Source organism: Chiloscyllium punctatum, chromosome 24 (genome assembly GCF_047496795.1).
Source record: "Chiloscyllium punctatum isolate Juve2018m chromosome 24, sChiPun1.3, whole genome shotgun sequence".
In the NCBI taxonomy this organism is placed as follows: domain Eukaryota; kingdom Metazoa; phylum Chordata; class Chondrichthyes; order Orectolobiformes; family Hemiscylliidae; genus Chiloscyllium; species Chiloscyllium punctatum.
Window position 1 is genome coordinate 77689257 of NC_092762.1, and position 20429 is coordinate 77709685.

General features: G+C 39.7%; 1 protein-coding gene across 6 annotated transcripts in view; it reads left to right on the forward strand.

Annotated features, from left to right (window-relative positions):
- The window catches only part of LOC140494721 (guanidinoacetate N-methyltransferase A-like), a 36638-nt gene that overhangs the window by 3246 nt on the left and 12963 nt on the right, over positions 1 to 20429 (forward strand). For 3 of the 6 annotated variants that reach the window (XM_072594250.1, XM_072594247.1, XM_072594248.1), the window contains exons 2-5: positions 3053 to 3261; positions 6841 to 6941; positions 11139 to 11320; positions 11418 to 11563. In XM_072594250.1, the coding sequence (XP_072450351.1) occupies positions 11140 to 11320; positions 11418 to 11563 (327 nt within the window). In that variant the 5' untranslated portion in view covers positions 3053 to 3261; positions 6841 to 6941; position 11139. Of the gene's footprint in view, positions 1 to 1030; positions 1068 to 3052; positions 3262 to 6840; positions 6942 to 11138; positions 11321 to 11417; positions 11564 to 20429 lie in introns of all 6 variants that reach the window. The other 3 variants (XM_072594249.1, XM_072594251.1, XM_072594252.1) reach the window with 3 other exon arrangements.

Below are 20429 nucleotides of genomic sequence, written 5' to 3' on the forward strand. Positions count from 1 at the left end.
CCAGTCCAATGCTGACACCTCCACATCATATTAATTTTTTATCCCTTTGTTTATGTTTGAAAGTTGCCCAATCTTGCAGCCTGCGACTGGTCTTTGCAATATGGTATACCTTAGTTTTTGACTTTATTCTTATCCTTGACCTCCTTGTTTAGCCATGGATGTTTTTTACTCCATTTACCATCTTTCTTTCTCACTCGGATATATTTTAGTAGTGAAGAATTGAGTAGCTCCTTAAACATCTGCCACTACTCATCCACTGTCTTACCATTTGCTTCCAGTTCCTTTTCAGGCAGCGTATTTCTGACCACTGGGTAGGGAGAATTATCCCAACTAGTTTTAGAAATTCTATCCTTGAAACTCTCTAACCTCTCATTTTTCCTTCAGGTGCTCCTTAAACCTATGTATTTACAAAATGTTTGGTCATCTGTCCTGTTATCTTATGTGATTACAAGTAAAATTTTGTTTGATAATGTCTTTGTGGAGCACTGAGAGGATGTTGTTTATGACAAGTACAGTAGCCTCCAATGAATGAGACCCATTAAAGGTGTAGGATAAATGCATTTTGTTGTTATCCATTTGGTTTAGACTCCAGGATAATGCAGCATATTTGACTGAATAATGATAAGGCTACTAATGGAAGACCGTTTTAGGACTATTATCAGGAAGTGTTGTGTGTGATGGACCTAGACCCATGTGGAGCAAACTCAAACATGTTACAAACCATTGCAGCTAGGAAAGATTTGAAAGTCTGAGGCCCGGGAACAAGTGTGTGCTAGACCATTCCTGATGAAGGGCTTTTGCCCGAAACATTGATTTTCCTGCTCCCTGGATGCTGCCTGAAATGCTGTGCTTTTCCAGCACCACAATCTTGACTCTGATCTCCAGCATCACTTTCACCTTGTAAATCCAGCCTGGAGAGAGCCTTCCAGCGTACATGGCTGCTATTGAAGAGAGAGCGCAATTTCATGAAAGAACAATCAGTGCTGGAAGTGAAGTCATTGAACAGGCAATGAATCTATTTATTTTGCAGAAATTCAAGGAAAAACATGGAGAAAGGAGCTGAGAGAGTAAGTTAAAAGACACAAATTTGCAAGTGCTTCAGATGATTTCAAGAGTGCTTCTACAAAGACTGTGACTATGAAATTAGAAAATAATTTTTCCTATGTTATTGGACAAATTAGAGATTAATTGTCTTTTTTAGAATGCCTTTATTAAGACATATTAGATTGTACTTTGCCTTTTTTGTGCTTCAATCACAGTGGCATATAAGGTAGGAGCAAATTACTACAGATGCTGGAATCTGTACTGAAAACAACAAATGCTGGAGATCACAGCGGGTCAGGCAACATCCAGGGAGAGAGCAAACTAACATTTCAAGTCTAGATGACTTCATCAAAGCTGACGTGAAGTGTGGAGGGGACAGCATGTATGCTATAGTTTGTAGAGGGGGTAGTGGGTGTAGGGTGCCGATGTAAGGGACGTCGAAAATCTGATCCATCAATGCTTAAGCTAGTAATGTTTATTCTTATATTAAATGTAGTACACATTTGTTTGGAAGATTGACCCCCTGAGTAATCGGATGGTGAATTTAAAATGGATTCTGTAGAACTGAATATTATTTAATTTCCCTCTCTGCCAAAGAGACCATTAGGGAGAGTCAATTGCACAAATCAAGGTGCCAAGGATTAAGGACATGGCTTTTGAGACAGCAGCAGTGACTGTATCAGCTTTGCATGTGATGAGAAAGAAGAGGCCACTTGAGGCCACAGTTAATAAGATATAGAGTCATAGAGATGTACAGCATGGAAACAGACCTTTTGGTCCCACTCGTCCATGCCAACCTGATATCCTAAACTAATCTAGTCCTATTTGCCACTTTTTGGTCCATATCTTTCTCAACCCTTCCTATTCATATACCCATCCAGATGCCTTTAAATTGTACCAGCTTCTATCACTTCCTCTGACTGCTCATTCCATATACACACCACCCTCTGCGAGAAAAAGTTGCCACTTAGGTCCCTTTAGAATCTTTCCCCTCCCACCTTAAATCTATGCCCTCTAGTTATCTTTTCATTTAAGTCATAGAGTTTTACAACACAGGAAGAGGCCCTTTGGCCTATCATGCCTGTGCCAATCATCAAACACCCGTCTCCTGTAATCCCATTTTCCAGCACTTGGTCCATAACTTGTAAACTGTGGTGCATCAAGTGATCATTTAAATAGTTTAAAATGTTGTGATGGTTCACAACTCTAACACTCTTTGAAACAATGAGTTCCAAATACCCACCACCCTCTGTGCGCAAACATGCTTAACTTCCTGACCAGCACAGACTCAAAGGGAAGAAATGTGTTTTTCTGTACTGTTAACGTCAAGGACTCTATGAACAAAAGCCTGCTCTTTACTTTTAAATCTATACTCCCTTGTTATTGACCTTTCAACTATGGGGAACAGCTGCTTTCTGTCTACCTTTTCCATGTCCCTCATAATTGTGACCTCAATCAGGTCACCCCTCAACCTTCTCTGCTCCAAGGAAAACAAACCCAGCCTATCTAGTCCCTCTTACTAGCTGAAATGCTACAGCGTAGGAAACATACTGGTGAATCTCTTCTACATCCTGTCCAGTGCGACCACATCCTTCCTTCACAATTCTTCCTAGTAGTGTGGTGACCAGAACTAAACTCAATAGTCCAGTTGTGGCCTAACTAATATCATAACCTCCTTGCTCTGATATTTAAAATCTCAACTGATAAAGGCGAGTAACCAATGTGTCTTCTTAACCACCTTACCTATCTATCCTGTTGCCTTCAATGATCTGTGAAAATGCACACCAATATCTCTTTGTATTTGCAACTGTTGTTGGAGATATACTAAAAGCTTCTGATGGCTGTGACTTCACAATTCCTGAATGCTTATTTCTCCTCAAGAAGAAAAAATTGTCCGATTGAAGGTAGCCCAAAACCCTGGTTCACAATTGCCACAAGTGAAATCATGTTGGAAAGTGTCAATGGAGAATGTGTGACTTAATGGCTGACCTCAGCTTCTTGTCCACAGGAGCAGGAGGAAGAAGCAAGATCCTCCAGTTTGTAGGAAAGACCAGAACTGCAGCCCCAAAACCCAAACACAGCTTCCATAAAGAGATAAAAACATCTCAAAACTGCGACAAAGTGTTGAGAGACTGAAATAAGAGAGTGCAGACAGTGCCAGGGAATGGAACTGCTTCAGGCTCAGAACACAAAGCTTGTAAAAACACTCAGAATTGGGTAATTCATTTATTTTGTACATTACTTTGTGGTTAAAACAGCACTGAATGTGAGACAGATACCTAAATGTGCTTTGGCTCAGTGGCCTCCTGAAATGGTACTAATGATTTTTCATGTTTTCAATGAGGAAGGCAGCAGAATCCCTAACTACAGGGGCCCCAACATCAAAGAAGATTCACTCCACTTGCTCCAAAACATTGGAGATACCGCGACAACCTATATATTTCAATTGATGGCAAGACAAGTAATCTTAAATTATTTTCAGAGCAGCACCTGAATTGTGCCTTTAAGCACAACTACATTTAAAAGTAGATAATACTGACTACAGTTTTCCCTTGCCTAGTGCCAAATCACTGGCACTGCATCTTAATCACTTGATATATCTAGTATCTTAAATGTATGATGCTGATCTGTCCCTATGAGAAATGCAAGAACTCTGGAATTCAGTCCACAGCCAGAGGACAAATTCTTTGAGTCCCTGACTGCTGGCATCTGAGGCTCCGATACACTCTGGAAGAGATTGATTTGGGGGAACACCACTCCCACGGTTGGTAAACTATGGGGATACTGCAAAACTGGGATTTTCACCCCAAAGTTGAATGCAGTCAAAGATATTTACTTAAACACACACATTAAACTAAATTGTCATTTCTTTACCTCATTTGCCAGTTATTAGGTGTTCCTATTGTGCTGTGGCTAAAGACTTAAATAAATCCCTTGCTTAATACTTCTCTTCACCCAGCAACATGTGTCCTCTGCCATCTCTGCAATCAGTGATTAAATGAACGAGCAGTGACAAAAGTAAGTGGGAAGCTGAATGAGTATACTTCAGAAAAAAATCAAAATGAATAGATGAATTTCTCTAAACATAAAGCAATTATTTGTTCAAGTTACTTTTTATTTGATTTATGTAACATTTGTTTTTCCAATAAAACTTTGGAATTTACATCTTGGTTATTTAATTAGTTAAATATACACTTCCAAGGGACAAACTTGAGTTAATTGTTGCCAACTGCTGAGTACGGTTAGCAATTAAACTGCTTTTTTGTTTACTCTGAAATATGATACTGGTTTTTGGGTTAAAGATGAATAAAAGTTAAGAGACCAAACAGACTTTTGATTTCAGTTCAATGCATCATGGGGAGGTATATGTAGCATATGCTGTTACAATTTAAGACTGTAAGTTCCATCAGTAACAACAATTTGCATTTTAAAGACATCTTCAAATATATTACAGTAACTTGTCCCAAGACACTGCGCAGAAAAATACAGCGTCAATGCAAAAGCAAAGAAGGAGGGCTGACTAAAAAACAAGATCTTCTTTCCAAACCATTTTGATATCTTGATTAATCGAAATTAGCATGCTTGGAGGGAAATGGAGGAAAAATCAATTGAGTCATTAGAGTTATTGACAATTCAACTTTCAACACAGATACTGTTCCACATACTGCAGTGAAGTAAATGGGAGTGGTTTCATGTCCGAGTTAAAAGAAGGCTAAAAATACATGTCGTGATGACCTGCTTTTCTTAAAATAATCTGCACAGTTACAATTGAAGAAGTATTTAAGGCATGAGATTTGTAAATCCTAGGTAGACAGATTTTAGTAAACTGAGCTACATTTATTCTTAAATGCTGTGTCTGGAAACAAACAGCAATCATGAATATTGAAGAATGACCATACGAAAATGGAAGAGATGTAGGCCATTCAGCTCAAAATCCACTCTGCTAGTCAATGAAATCATTACTGATCTGATAATCCTCAACTCCATTTTCTTGCCTTTTCCCCACAACCTTTGATTCCCTTACCGATTAGAAATCTGTCTATTGAGGCCTTGATTATACTTAAATACCTAGCTCTCTGCAGTAAAGAATTCCTCAAAATCCCGAACATCTGAAAGAATAAATTCCTGCTGTGTCTTAAATGTGTGACCCTAATTCTGAAGTTATTCCCTCTGGTCCTAGACTCCCACAAGGCGAAACAACATTTTCGCATTTACCCTGTCAAGTCCCCTTAGAATCTTGTATGTTTCAATGGGGCTGTATTCATTCATCTAAACTCCAATGAATACAGTCCCAACCTATTCAACCTCTCATAAGCCAGTTCCTCTATACCTGGAATCAACCTAGGGAATATTATCTGGACTGTCTTCAAGGCCAATAAATCTTTCCTTGGATATGGGGACCAAAACTGATCACAGGGTCCCAGCTATGGTCTAACTAGTGCTTCATCAGAAGGAAGGGTCACTGGACCCAAAATATTAACTCTGATTTCTCTTTATAAATGCTGCAGACTTGCTGAGCTGTTCCAGCAATTTCTGTTTTTGTTTCTGACAGAAGGCTAAGAGGAGATTTGATAGAGATATACAAAGTGATCAGAGGATTAGATGGTGTAGACAGTGAAAGTCTTTTCCAGGATGATGACATCAGCTAGTACAAGGGGCATATCTACAAAATGACGGATGCTAGATTTAAGATAGATGTCAGAGGCAGGTTCTTTTTACTCAGAGAGTGGTAAGGGTGTGGAATGCCCTGCCTGCCAATGTAGTTAACTCAGCCACATTAGGGACATTTAAATAATCCTTGGACAAGCACATGGATGATGATGGGATAGTGTAGGAGGATGGGCTTAGAGTAGTTCACAGGTCATATTGAGTTCTGCGCTGTATTGTTCTATGTTCTATTAGTTAGCTAATTTTTCTATCCATGGCCTTAATGACATCTTTCAAGTGCTCTCAAGATCCTTAATTCCTAGTCCTCCATGGATCCATTAATAGTTAAAGTTATCATTGTCCTATTAGACCACAGAGCACTGCAACATTTGAGTGAGACAGCCAGTGTTGGTTTAACTTGAGAGTCACCATGCCTCAGATGAAGGGAGAGGTATGAAGTAGAGTCCTTCATGAAACCCCAGCCAGTGCAGGAACTGAATCCACACACTGTCAACATCACCTTTCATTGCAAACTAGCTGTCCAATTAGCTGAACTAACCAACCCCTTTTTGGGTATTTATACCACTTCCCTGTAAAGGTCAGTACAGAGTTTTATGTCATCAACTTTTAATGTTATATAATCAATAATATCCATTTTGATTAAATGTGCAAATTTATTAAACTTCTACATGAATTAGGAATTTATATTATTTCCATAAACTCATTGAGGATTATTGAGAATGTAGTAAGTGGAGTTGATTAAGGATGAATAAATGCATAGTTTTGTAAGTTCTCTTGATATAGTTTTACAGATATAGATTTTAAAACCAGGCCATTTAAATATAGCAGTTAGTTGGTCCTGCCAGTGTCACTAGTGCAAGCAAAAACAGAAAATGCTGAGAACACTCATCAGGCAGAAACTGTGGAGAGATGAACAGTTACCCTTTCAAAGCAATGACCTTTCTTTGGAACTGAAAGGTGCTGGAGATGAAAAGGTTCTAAGCAAGTCTGTTGTCTGAAACAGAAACAAAATGGGTGGAGGCCAGGAGATAGAAGTGGTGATGATGAGGAAGTGATATTCAGACAAATATAGACACATATAAAGATAAAATATTATCAATGTGAAACATTAACTCTTTCTCTCTACAGATGTTGCCTAACCTGCTGAATATTCCCAGTACTTAAACTGGGAAATAGTGTCTAAGCTGAGGAGGCCTCAATGGCATTGGAACATGGTGCAAGAAAAGCAGGTAGACCTACAAGCTATACATTAACAATGGATCCCCACCTCAAGCAAGGGGCACAACTCCTCTGCACCCTGTGAATTTGGTTCCAGAGCATCCAGAGCAAACCCACGCAGACACAGGGAGAATGTGCAAACTCCACACAGACAGTTGCCCAAGGCCGGAATCAAACCTGGGTGCTGTGAGGCAGTAGTGCTAACCACTGAGCCACCGTGCTGCACTGTCACACTGACACTGATGTTACACTGATTTTTATTGAAGTTATATAATGTTGATTTTTGATATGTTTTTGAATTCTAGCGTCTGGGTACCCTTTAAAGCTGTGATTTTCTTAAACAAAAGCAGCAACGTAACTCACGAGCTATTAGAATGAATAGAGACAGAGCTGTTCTTTCAAACTAAGATGCGTACAAAGAGATTGCACTTTGATCCAAAAAAAACCACAAAGTAATTGGAACTGGGAAGAGGTAAATTTTGGTGTGCCGTATGTCTTGATCTGACATTTTGAGACAAGGCAAAGAAAACACCCTAACTTGTGTTCTCTGATTGCATGTGACCAACCAGCTTTGCGATTTATTGTCTTGGAGCTAACTTCTCAAATGCATTTCAGCTCACACATCCATCAAGTGACAATCCAGCATGTCACATTTGACAACTGCATTCATAGGAAAATCTATTGATTCATACACTGCGAGTCAGTTGTCGTCAATCAACCTGACTATGCAGCTGCCAATTGTTAGAAGTATTTTGTTTGACTAATTTAACTTTATTTCTGTGCGGTTATATTGTGTAAAGGTTTGGCAGCATTTTTGCACTTTCCTCCCCACTTCTACTGCTGACTCTTTCCTGGCATTTGGTTCCACAGCTGGTGGACGTTCCTCACCAACCCACTCTTATGATTTAACTTTTCTTGTAGTACTTTACTGATTTGTGTGGCTCAGCTGTTTACTGAATAATTTCTGTAAACTCCATTCGTTGTTTTCTTTTCCAATTTACCTTTCCTCTCTTCTTGAAGTTGCTTACTCAGGCTGTGATGCAAGATATCAATTCTATCCAAGACAAACAAGACTTGATACTTTATAGTATCTGGCCAGTAGATTACAAGCTTTGATAAAAGTTGTGTAATAAGTGCCTACATTTCACTAAACCCACCATGGGCTACACCCATGTTCTTATTATCCAATTACAGAAATCCCATGAACAAGAAGTGCTTTGCTTTTAATCTTCTGAATAACTTACATCACTTGTTTTCCACTGTCAGGAGTTGTTATCAGATACATGTTAGCAAGGGTGTCTCAGGCAGTATGTGATCTCAGTGACAGGAACCCCTATCCTTCTGGATTCAATACTGTACATCAATTATTCCCTTGTTCCTCATCATATTCGACAACTAAGTTAAAAATCACACAACACCAGGTTATAGTCCAAAAGGTTTATTTGGAAGTACTAGCTTTCGGAATGCTGCTCCTTCATCAGATAGCTGTGGAGCAGGATCGTAAGACACAGAATTTATAGCAAAAGATTACAGTATCAAGCAACTGAAACAATATATTGAACAACTTACAGTATCTGGGCAATTGTTCAATATATTGTTTTCAGTTACATGTCACTGTAATCTTTTGCTATAAATTCTGTGTTTTATGATCCTGCTCAACAGCTACCTGATGAAGAAGCAGCAATCCAGAACCACAGACTGATGTTCTAGGGACATAGCAGATGGTGAAATTTTAATTCAATTAAAAAGATCTGGTGTTGTGTAACCGTTGTTGATTATTGTAAAGATTCATTCAAATCACATCCTATGTCTGTATTTTGGTCTTGTATAATAGTGCTCCTGCGAAGTGACATGGGGAATTTTATGAATGAAACACAGTAAATATATATAAGTTGTTCTGCTTCAGACTATCCATTACAGTCTATGTTTAGTTACTTTTTTGAGCATGATAGCAAGTGGCAGGATAACTATAGTTAGCCTTAATCACCCAAATTTTTAAACTCCCAAATGCTATCCAGTGATTCCCCTGCTGGAAAGTACATGAGCATAAATATGAATCGGGACAAGTTCAACTGTTATGCCCTTCACAATAACCTGGCCAGCTGGTTTCACTTGTATGGAAAGAATGACCATTTAGCTGAGCAGTGGTCCACATGCGATATCTTGAGATCTTGAGGGAAAGGCAGATGGAGGATTCTGTCAGATTGTTCACAGAACAATTCTGTCAGATTGTTCACAAACTGTCAAATTCAGGAGACAGTAAGGACTGCAGATGCTGGAAGCCAGAGCCAATAGATATGAAGCTGGAAAAGCACAGCAGGTCAAACAGCATGCTGTTTGGCCTGCTGTGTTTTTCCAGACTGTCAAGATCACTTAACAGAAGGCTTCATCACAAGAACTTTCAAACCAGTGCTAGGTATTATGTATGCTGTTTAAATCATATCCCTATCTTTAGGAGGACATCAAATGAAGACTTTTTTTTCCCTAAAAGTATAATTTATTTATTAAAAGTTATAAAATGATTTTTCACAACTATTTGGACATTACTGAAAGTGTGATATAGTATGAGCAGGAGAGTCAACGTTTCAAGCATAAGCTCTTCATCTCGAATGTGGGCTTGTGGAGAATTTCTTCAAGGTGGGCATCCTTGGAAGAGGCTTCGCAGTGAGGTTTTCAATAACTAGGAGAAAGTGAGGACTGCAAATGGAGGAGATCAGAGTGAAAAAGTGCAGTGTTGGAAAAGCACAGCCAGTCAGGCAGCATCCAAGGAGCAGAAGAGTCAACGTTTCGAACATAAGCTCTTCATCAGGAATAAAAACAAATTACTGCGGATGCTGGAATCTGAAACCAAAAGAGAAAATGCTGGAAAATCTCAGCAGGTCTGGCAGCATCTATAAGGAGAGAAAAGAACTGATGTTTCAAGTCTAACTGACCCTTTGTCAAAGCTAAAAAAAGGGGAGAAATAGGGAGGTATTTATACTAGGCTGAGAGAAGGTGAGTCATGGCTCCAGAAGCAAAGGTAGCAATAAAGAGGTGATGATAACAGTGCATAGAGAGATTATAGGAAGATTTGGAGCTGTGAATGACCAAGGCTGAAGCCAGTGCTATGTGACAAAATATGTGGGGGATAGGGGGGGAGGGATGAAGCAGAGACAAAATGGAAAACAGGGGAGAAGGGTAGCAAAGGGGGAAGAGGAGAGGAAAAAGGTGATGAGAGAGTGGGGAGCGAGAGAAGGAGAGACTGTTTCTACCTTTGCTTCTGGAGCCATGACTCACCTTCTCTCAGCCTAGTATAAATACCTCCTGATTTCTCCCCTTTTTTTAGCTTTGACAAAGGGTCAGTTAGACTTGAAACGTCAGCTCTTTTCTCTCCTTACAGATGCTGCAAGACCTGCTGAGATTTTCCAGCATTTTCTCTTCTTCAGGCATGTTTAGCAGTGCTACACTTCTTGGTCTGCCCAAAGAGTTGATTGTAACGGAATGTTGTAGGTAAAAACAATGACTGCAGATGCTGAAAACCAAATACTGGATTAGTGGTGCTGGAAGAGCACAGCAGTTCAGGCAGCATCCATCGAGCAGCGAAATCGACGTTTCGGGCAAAAGCCCTTCATCAGGAGTAACGGAATGTTGCAGACTCGGAAATTCCAAGGTCAGGATAAATGCTGAGAGTTGCACTAAAGTTTGGGGATGATTCACAGCATAAGGCCCTCCTATCATAGCATTCAGAGCACCTGGAAACAGTGTTTCAGGCAATTACTTTATCAAGGAATGGATGTTGTAAATATAACAAGTAATTGTGATTGTTTTGAGGCACCCCAGAGTGCTACTGCTGTGTGGAAAGAACTTGAACTGTACCACACTTTCAGTAATGTCCAATTTCTTGTGAAAAATCATTTTATAACTTTTTATAAATAAAGTACACTTTTGGGGAAAAAAATGCCTTAATGTCGTCATAAAGATAGGGGTATGATTTAAACAGCACACTGGTGTCACTCGTGGACCTCTCCCTTTGCTGCCAGGACGTGTAAAGTTCAGGAACAACTGTTAGGCCCCAGTTGATTCATGCTTATTTATAGTAGGGTTAATATATAAGCTTTACATTGAGGGGGGAGGGACAGATGGAAGCTGCATTGTCAGCATTAATCAGAGTTCTTATAAACCAGCTTCCAGCTGCCATCAGCCCCTTTCTTCATCTTGATTGTAAACAGAATGAGTTTGGAAAGCAAGGATGGCATTTTCTCACAGGGTGAGGATTGCAAACCGGATTGGAGGTTAGCAAGAGCTGAGTACCATGACAGTGACACCCATTTGAGGATCCTGGGAAAACCGGTGATGGAGCACTGGGAGACCCCATATACCCACTCCCTGGCTACTGTTGCAGCATCAAAAGGTCAGTCCACTCTCTCTTTTAAGCAAATTCAATCTTTTTAAAAGCCATTCAGATGGAGGTAGTTGGACTGTAGCAAGAATGATTTCTCTTTCCTTAGGAGGACGTGTTCTGGAAATTGGATTTGGAATGGCAATTTCAGCCACCAAGATAGAGTCTTTAAACATTGAAGAGCACTGGATCATTGAATGTAATGATGGTGTGTTTAAAAGACTACAGGAGTGGGCTAAAGATCAACCCCACAAGGTGAGTGTCCTGTGCCTACACATTACATAGTTTTGCAGTTGAGATTTTGGACAAGATTTGTAGCTCAGGTTGTGGATCAGATTGTAAGTTTGTTCAATGAGTTGATGGTTTCGTTCTCAGACATTTCTTCACCATGCTAGGTAACATCATCAGGGAGCCTCCGGTGAAGCGTTGGTGTTCTGTCCCGCTTGCTATTTATGTGTCTTGGTTTGTTGTGGTGGGTGATATCATTTCCGGGAAGTTGGTAAATGAGGTCCAAATCCATTTGTTTGTTAATAGAGTTCCGGTTTGAATGCCAGACCCATGTGTGTCTTTGTTTAGCTGTCCCAGTGTAGATGTATTGTCCCAGTTGAACTGGTGTCCCTTGTTGTCTATGTATATGAATACCAGTGATAGTTGGTCATGTCTTTTGGTAACTAGTTGGTACTCATGTATCCTGGTACTTATACAACATATTCAGGAACAATGGTTACTTGATAAATGCAGTCCATCGATTCACGCACAACAGAACTAAACAGGAAGACACAACATGCCCAGAGACTCTCACCACCCTACCATACATCAAAGACAGTTCAGAGATGATGACCAGACTACTCTGGCCCCTAGGCATCATGGTGACCCACAATTCTGCCACATGACTGAAATAGCTTTAGGGTGTAGGTTTGCTCGCTGAGCTGTAGGTTTGATATCCAGACGTTTCATTACCTGGCTAGGTAACATCATCAGTGGCGACCTCCAAGTGAAGCGAAGCTGTTGTCTCCTGCTTTCTATTTATATGTTTGTCCTGGATGGGGTTCCTGGGGTTTGTGGTGATGTCATTACCTGTTCATTTTCTGAAGGGTTGATAGATGGTATCTAGATCTATGTGTTTGTTTATGGTGTTGTGGTTGGAGTTCCAAGCCTCTAGAAATTCTCTAAGGTAAAAACAATGACTGCAGATGCTGAAAATCAAATACTGGATTAGTGGTGCTGGAAGAGCACAGCAGTTCAGGCAGCATCCAACGAGCAGCGAAATCAACGTTCCTGATGAAGGGCTTTTGCCCGAAACGTTGATTTCGCTGCTCGTTGGATGCTGCCTGAACTGCTGTGCTCTTCCAGCACCACTAATCCAGTATCTAGAAATTCTCTGGCATGTCTTTGCTTAGCCTGTCCCAGGATAGATGTGTTGTCCCAGTACAACCCATGGACAAAAACCAACGTCGTCTACAAAATTCCATGCAAGGACTGCCACAAGCACTACATAGGACAAACAGGAAGAAAGTTAGCCACCAGGATACACGAATACCAGCTAGCCACAAAAAGACATGAACCTCTCTCCCTCGTAGCCCTACACACGGAGGAAAAAAAAACATCATTTTGACTGGGACAACATATCTATCCTGGGAAAGGCTAAGCAAAGACATGCCAGAGAACTCCTAGAGGCCTGGCATTCCAACCACAACGCCATAAAACAAACACATAGATCTAGATGCCATCTATCAACCCCTCAGAAAATGAACAGGAAATGACATCACCACAAACCCCAGGAACCCCATCCAGGACAAACATATAAATAGAAAGCAGGAGACAACAGCTTCACTTCACTTGGAGGTCACCACTGATGATGTTACCGAGCCAGGTAATGAAACGTCTGGACATCAAACCTACAGCTCAGCGAGCAAACCTACACCCTAAACCTCAACCTGAGCTACAAACCTTCACAAACCTTGCACTGAAACAGCTCCTGATTAATTTAAAGGACCCCCTACCCACAATCAGCAGAACAAATGTCATATATAAAATACCCTGCAAGGGCTGCAACAAACATTACATTGGAAGGACGGGCAGGAAACTAGCCACCAGGATACATGAGCACTAGGATACATGAGCACCAACTAGCCACCAAAAGACATGACCAACTATCACTGGTATTCATACACCCACCACAACAAGTCAAGACATATAAATAGCAAGTGGGACAGAACACCAATGCTTCACCAGAGGCTCACTGATGATGTTACCTAGCATGGTGATGAAATGTCTGAAAACTAACCCACCAGCTCAGCAAGCAAACTTCAACCTGAGTTTTGCAGTTGTTATAATAAAGGCATCGTTTTAAAATGTTACTGACTTTTTGCATGGAAACAGTAGGAATGCAGTGAATGCAACCATTCTGATCTTATTTGGGCTTATTATCACATTTATAAATTCAAAATTTAATCACAAAGGTGAAGGTACAATGTTGGAATAAAATGGGACAATCCAACCACATCAACAAAAACAAACTTAATTTTGACACAATTATAATGGGGAATGTTGTGTGGCTTGAATAAATTGATGCTCATGTGTATCTACTGTAACTGTTGCTCCAGGTGTTGGATGTGAAAACATATAAAGAATGATTGTGGTTTTTATTACGTAGACAAACAAAGCAAAAACCAATCAAATGCTACAGTCTATCTATTATAACAATGAGGCATTCTATCTCAGTGAAGCAAAAACCATGCACCATTCATCTTGCTATTTTCTCTGGCTAATTGCTCTGGACTAGTTCCACCTTCTGCCTGGAATAAATTTCAGTGGAAATCAAGATGAACGGCAAAATAAAACCAATCATTTACAACATGGACAATTTGGGTGGAAGTTATAGAACCGTGCTGCAGAGAGCTCAAACAATTTACAAAGTAGCATCTTGTTAAGGTCACCAATGCAGTAATTAATTTGTTTTTCGGGTGTAACTGATCATTTTCAAAGTAACCTCTGCTGTTCAATAAATAATGTTTCCGAGCTGCAGCCAACAAGGTTGTAATCCATTGGATGAGCGGTACAGCAGGCTTCAGATACTGACTGGCATACCCCTGACTCGATGTGACATTAAACTCCGGTCATGACCACCTGTTAGACCATTAGACCATAAGATGTGAGGGCAGAAGTAGGCCAGTCAGGCCTCGCGGATCTACTTCATCATTTAATAAGGTCATGTGGCTCATAATTCTCAACTCCACTTTCCAGCCTTCGTCCCATATCCTTGATTCCCTTACTGATCAAAAATGTATCTTTCCCAGCCTTGAACGTACTTAATGGTCTAGCCTTAAAAGGCCTCTGTAGTAAGGAATTCCACAGATTGATGACCTTCAGAGACAACAAAATTCCTCCTTATTTCTGTCTTAAATGGACAACTCCTTACACTGAGATTATGTCCTCTGATCCAACACTCTTCCACAAGGGGAAATAACCTTTCCACAATCTACTTAGAATCTTATAAGTTTCAATAGTCGCCTCTCATTCTGTATACTCCAATGATTACAGGCCTAATCTACTCAAACTCTCCTCAAAAGAAAATTTCTCCATACCCAGGATCAACCCAGTGAACCATCTCTGGGCAGCTGCCATTGCCTGCATATCTTTCCTTGAATTAGAACGCCAAAACAGTTCACAGTATTTCACCTGTGGTATGACTAGTGCCTCATATAGTTTCAGCAAGATCCCCCTATTTTTAAACTTCACTCCCTTTGAAATAAAGGATAAGATAACATGCCTTCCCTCTTACTGACTGACCTTGGCTAGCTTTTGTGATTCTAGGACCTCCAATGTGTTATAGATTGCTTCAATCTTTCCCAATTTAAACAAATTCAGTTCTTCTAACTTTCCTGCCAAAGTGTGTAATGTCATGTTTTCCCATATTATTTACTTGCCCACTGCCCTAATTTTTGCCACCTCATTTAACTGTATCCCTCTGTACACTTTTTGTCACCCTCACTCCTTGCCTTCTCACCTATTGACATCCACAAACTGGTTAATTAAAAAGTTTGCTTTAGATACCAAGATTAAGAGTTGTGAGCCCTTGCTGTATGCAATAAGATATCCACATCCTTGCCTACACAGCACTAGTCATTGCATTCAGAGTAACACAGGATATGGGAAGTGCATTGAGATATGCCAGATTGTATTACTGCATATAAATAAAAGTCTCCTTTATATGGCAAATGTAATAGAATAATAGCATGGTACAGCACAGAAATAAACCATTTGGGTCTTCAAGTTTCTGGCAGTGATTCTTTTCCAAAGGGCCTCCTAGTTAAATCCCAATTTCTTGCTGGTGCCCAAATAATTAGGAAAAGAAAGTTATAACTTATCTGTAATTTATGCTTTCCAACACAGATTGTTCTTCTCAAGGGGCTCTGGGAGGATGTAGTCTCAACATTACCAGACTCACATTAAGTTTGGCATCAGTCTTTTATCTCTGAAATTTTTAAAGTGTTCTTTACGAATGTTATTTAGAAGTAGTTTCTGAAGACAGGAATCCATTTAAATCACTAGGTCTAATTTTCAGTAGTAATAGCAATATGTTACATGTATGTAAAGCCATTACTGTAGCAAAGCATTTCACTGGTGTGTTATCAAAGAACATTTGTCACTGAGCTAAATAATGAACTATAAAAAGTGGAGGATCAAAGGTTTGGCCAGGGAGGTTTGTTTCAAGGAAGATCTTAAAGAAGAGTGGAGAGATCACAAGATTTTAGAGTTATGGATTGAAGGAGCTGAACTCTCCACCAACAATAGAAGGCTATAAACCAGGGAAGAGGGAGAGAACTGTGGGAGCATAAAGATGTGAGAAGGCTGAAAGGAAAATTTAAGGAATTAAAATGGAAAACAAAATGATATGAATGTTTTGCACCTTGATGTCCTGGAATATTTTGTGAATATTTAATAATAAGCCTGATGAAATTTGGTGATCAGAATATCATTACATTATCAACCATTAGTTTATTTATACAAATTGTATAATTTAGACAACCCTGGACTACTTTGTTTATAACATCTACTTGCATCAGATGGTTCAACTTATAAATTATTTATACATTTGGTGAAGTGGAATTGTCGGAGATAGATTATGTTCAAAATTCCTAAGGAATATCTTTCCAGCAGTAGCTGTCTGGTGTTAAAAACCTCCACCTCCTCCAATGGCTCAGTGAGTTTAAACAGTGCTAATAGGATGATTCTCAGAGTCATTCCTCTATCTGTGTTGAGTAAGCCAATTTATGGGAAGCTAGTTTGTATTTCAGAGCCTGGTTTAGGTGAGTTAATGATTTGGCTATCATACTAGTTTCAACTGAATAGGCTTAGAATTGCCGTCATTAGGAACACACTGAAACAAACGAATAGGGGCAGGATCAGGGCATTCAGCCATTCAAACCTGCTGTACTATTCAATGATATCATGGATGATTTGGTTGTGCTCTCAATTCTTCTTTACTGCCCATTCACCTCTATAGCCCCAACACCCTTGTTTATCAAATATTTAAATCAGCCTTGAATAAATTCAGTAAGCCAGCTTTCAGTACTTTCTAAGGAAAAGAATTCCACAAACTAATTTTTTCCAGCTCAGCCGTCCATTTGCATATATTTTACACTCAGTTTCAAATCCAGTCTGTCATTGGTAATTTCCTTCATAGCACCCTAAGTGGCAAACTCTTGATAAGTTAGTTGCTCTGCAATACTGGCAGGACTGTTTAATTCGTGTGGCTGTTTGCCCACTAGTCTTTCTGTATACACTTCATACCCTTGAATTTTAAATAATACTGTAACAGTAAACTACACAGGTCATGAACAAGCTCATATGGGTTAGATTAAAGAATTAAAGATTTAACGATTAAAGGTTAAAGATTTTAAGCGTACATGATAAATGATCATTGATTAGGAAACGTTCTGAACTTTTATATACAGATTTGAACTGTGTTGACAGGTTGATCTTTTTACAGAAAATGCTGTTCACTTGATTTGGATGTGCGTATAAGAGGTACAGTTAGTAAATTTGCAGATGACACTAAAATTGGAGGTGCAGTGGACAGCGAAGAAGGTTACATCAGATTACAACAGGATCTTGATCAGATGGGCCAATGGGCTGAGGAGTGGCAGCTCGAGGTTAATTTAGATAAATGTGAGGTGCTGCATTTTAGGAAATCAAATCTTAGTAGGACTTATACACTTAATGGTCAGGTCCTAGGGAGTGTTGCTGAACAAAGAGACCTTGGAGTGCAGGTTCATAGCTCCTTGAAAGTGGATTTGTAGGAGATAGGATAGTGAAGAAGGCATTTGGTATGCTTTCCTTTATTGGTCAGAGTATTGAGTACAGGAATTGGTAAGTCTTTTTGCAGCACTACAGGACATTGGTTAGGCTATTTTTGGAATATTGTGTGCAATTCTGGTCCCCTTCTTATCGGAAGGTTGTTGTGAAACTTGAAAGGGTTCAGAAAAGTTTTACAACGATGTTGCCAGGGTTGGAGGATTTGAGCTACAGGGAGAGGTTGAATAAGCTGGGGCTGTTTTCCCTGGAACATAAGAGCCTGAGGGGTGACCTTACAGCGGTTTATAAAATCATGAGGGACATGGATAGGATAAATAGACAGTCATTTCCCTGGGGTGGGGGAGTCCAGAACTAGAGGGTATAGGCTTAAGGTGGGACTAGATTGGGTTGGGATATCTGGTCGACATGGACGGGTTGGACCGAAGGGTCTGTTTCCATGCTGTACATTTTTATGACTCTATCAATGGAAGTCATAGAAATATGAAGCCAGAATTGTAGCAACAAAGAGACCTGAGTATTGTCTGGATGGAAGAATTGACAAAGCTGGGAAAAGCCAATGCCATGAAAGGTTTGAGCATTTGGATGAGAACTTTAAGTTGGTGATAAAAACATTTTCATTTAATTATTCGTTTAAATAGTCACCTAGGAATACAGAATGTATAGTGCAGAAAAAGCATTTTTATTTTCAATTTTTTTGTCTTGCACTCATCATGACATTTCACAAGAATTGAAACTCAAGGGAAAACCAACAGTTATCCTGCATAACAGGACATTGCTGATTTCTTGACCAGTGGACTCTGATTAGTAGTGATGTTTCTGTGGAAAATGCACCTATTAATGTTGATTGACAGATAACAGACGGGCATTTTATTTAATTTTAAGCCATACAGGTTGACTCTGATGAGTTTTTTCCCTGGGTCAGGGAGTCCAGAACTAGAGGGCATAGGTTTAGGGTGAGAGGGGAAAGATATAAAAGAGACCTAAGGGGCAACTTTTTCACGCAGAGGGTGGTACGTGTATGGAATGAACTGCCAGAGGATGTGGTGGAGGCTGGTACAATTGCAACTTTTAAGAGGCATTTTGATGGGTATATGAACAGGAAGGTTTGGAGGGATATGGGCCAGGTGTTGGCAGGTGGGACTAGATTGGGTAGGGATATCTGATTGGCATGGACGGGTTTGACCGAAGGGTCTGTTTCCATGCTGTACATCTCTATGACTCTATGACTGTATGAATGAACCAATGTATATCTGTCATCTGCCCTGAGAAATGAACCAATGAATGTTCATTGTCTATTTTGTTCAGTTGAAACGAGAGCAATGCATGCCCATATTCTTTCTGTTTGCAAAGTACAGGTCATAGTGCATTAACATAGGTAGCTTTCAGTACAAGCAAATACACCATACTGTGAACCTGACTGATGACACTCTATTAATTATCAGCTTAATTACTTGCTCATTCAGGATTATCCAACAAATGTTGTCAAATTGCACAATCAACTGCACACTGTTGTGAATTTGCAAGCAAGGGAGATTGGGTACAGTTTGTCCCCTGCTTAGAGTCATAGAGCCATGGAATCAGAGAGGTTTACAGTATGGAAACAGGCCCTTCAGTCCAACTTGTTCATCATCCAGTTTTCACAATTAAACTAGTCCTATTTGCCTGTGTTTGGTCCATATCAGTCCAAACCCATCCCATCCATGTACCTGTCCAAATGGTTCTTAAATGACAAAATTGTACTCGCTTCCACCACTATCTCTAGTAACTGTTTCAGACAATCACCACCCTCTGTATGAAAGAATCATTGCCCTGGACCCTTTTGTATCTCTCACCTTAAATCTATGCCCTCTGGTTTTAGACTCCCCCACCATGTAGAATTCTTGTGAACTGCCAAAGCATCATGCAATTTGATACAAACTGCCAGATTTTTGAACTATGGCTTTTTTACACAAAATGCCCTGATGAGAGTTTGATGGAAACGTTCAACAAAACATTTCTTCTTTTCAGCATTAGCTTAATTATTAAGCAGTAGCCTCATGGAATATACCTTGTGCATAACTGGCCGAGACTAATTTACAAGGTATAACTTTTTCCACTAGTCTGTGCCAGGTTGTTAATCTCAGTTGTTCAATGATAGAACTGGTCTGAGTGCTACTTGGCTGGAGATGAGAAAATTGAGCCAGGATTTCCAGCTTCTGATCATTACCTTGTGATCTCTATTGGAAAATCAATGTGTGTGGGTTTCAGTGATGAAAACATATATTTTTTTTACTCATTGACTAAAAGGATGATTGAATTCCTGCAGATGGTCAAGAGTTTGTGCTTCAAAAAGAAAAAAAATAATTGGAGGCATTCTGGGGAGGAGGGAGAGAGAAAGCTGCACACCTTATTTAAAATAGAAAATAATTATATGCCAGACAAAATCCCAGGTCTGCATTTAACATTGGGTGTAAGTCATCTCTCAGCTTCAAATTGCAAAGTCAACGTTTTATGCTTGAATGTAAGTAAGAATAACTTCAAGTTATTATGAAAGAGACAGAGAGACAACTCCTTCTCCAACAGGAATTTCCCTGACAGTCACATCTAAAAAATATCTCTGCATGAGTGGTCTCTACTCTCTTATTAGAACCATTAAAGGTGAATCTTGGCTGATTTGCAGCTCAAACTAAGATTTATAGTTGTCATTTGGGGCAATGCTTTAACTCATGTAAACTCCATCTTCTTTAAACCAATATGAATCGTGTATCTGTTCTCTATTCTGCCAATAGGTCATTTTATGACCTAAATGCTGTAGCAGTGA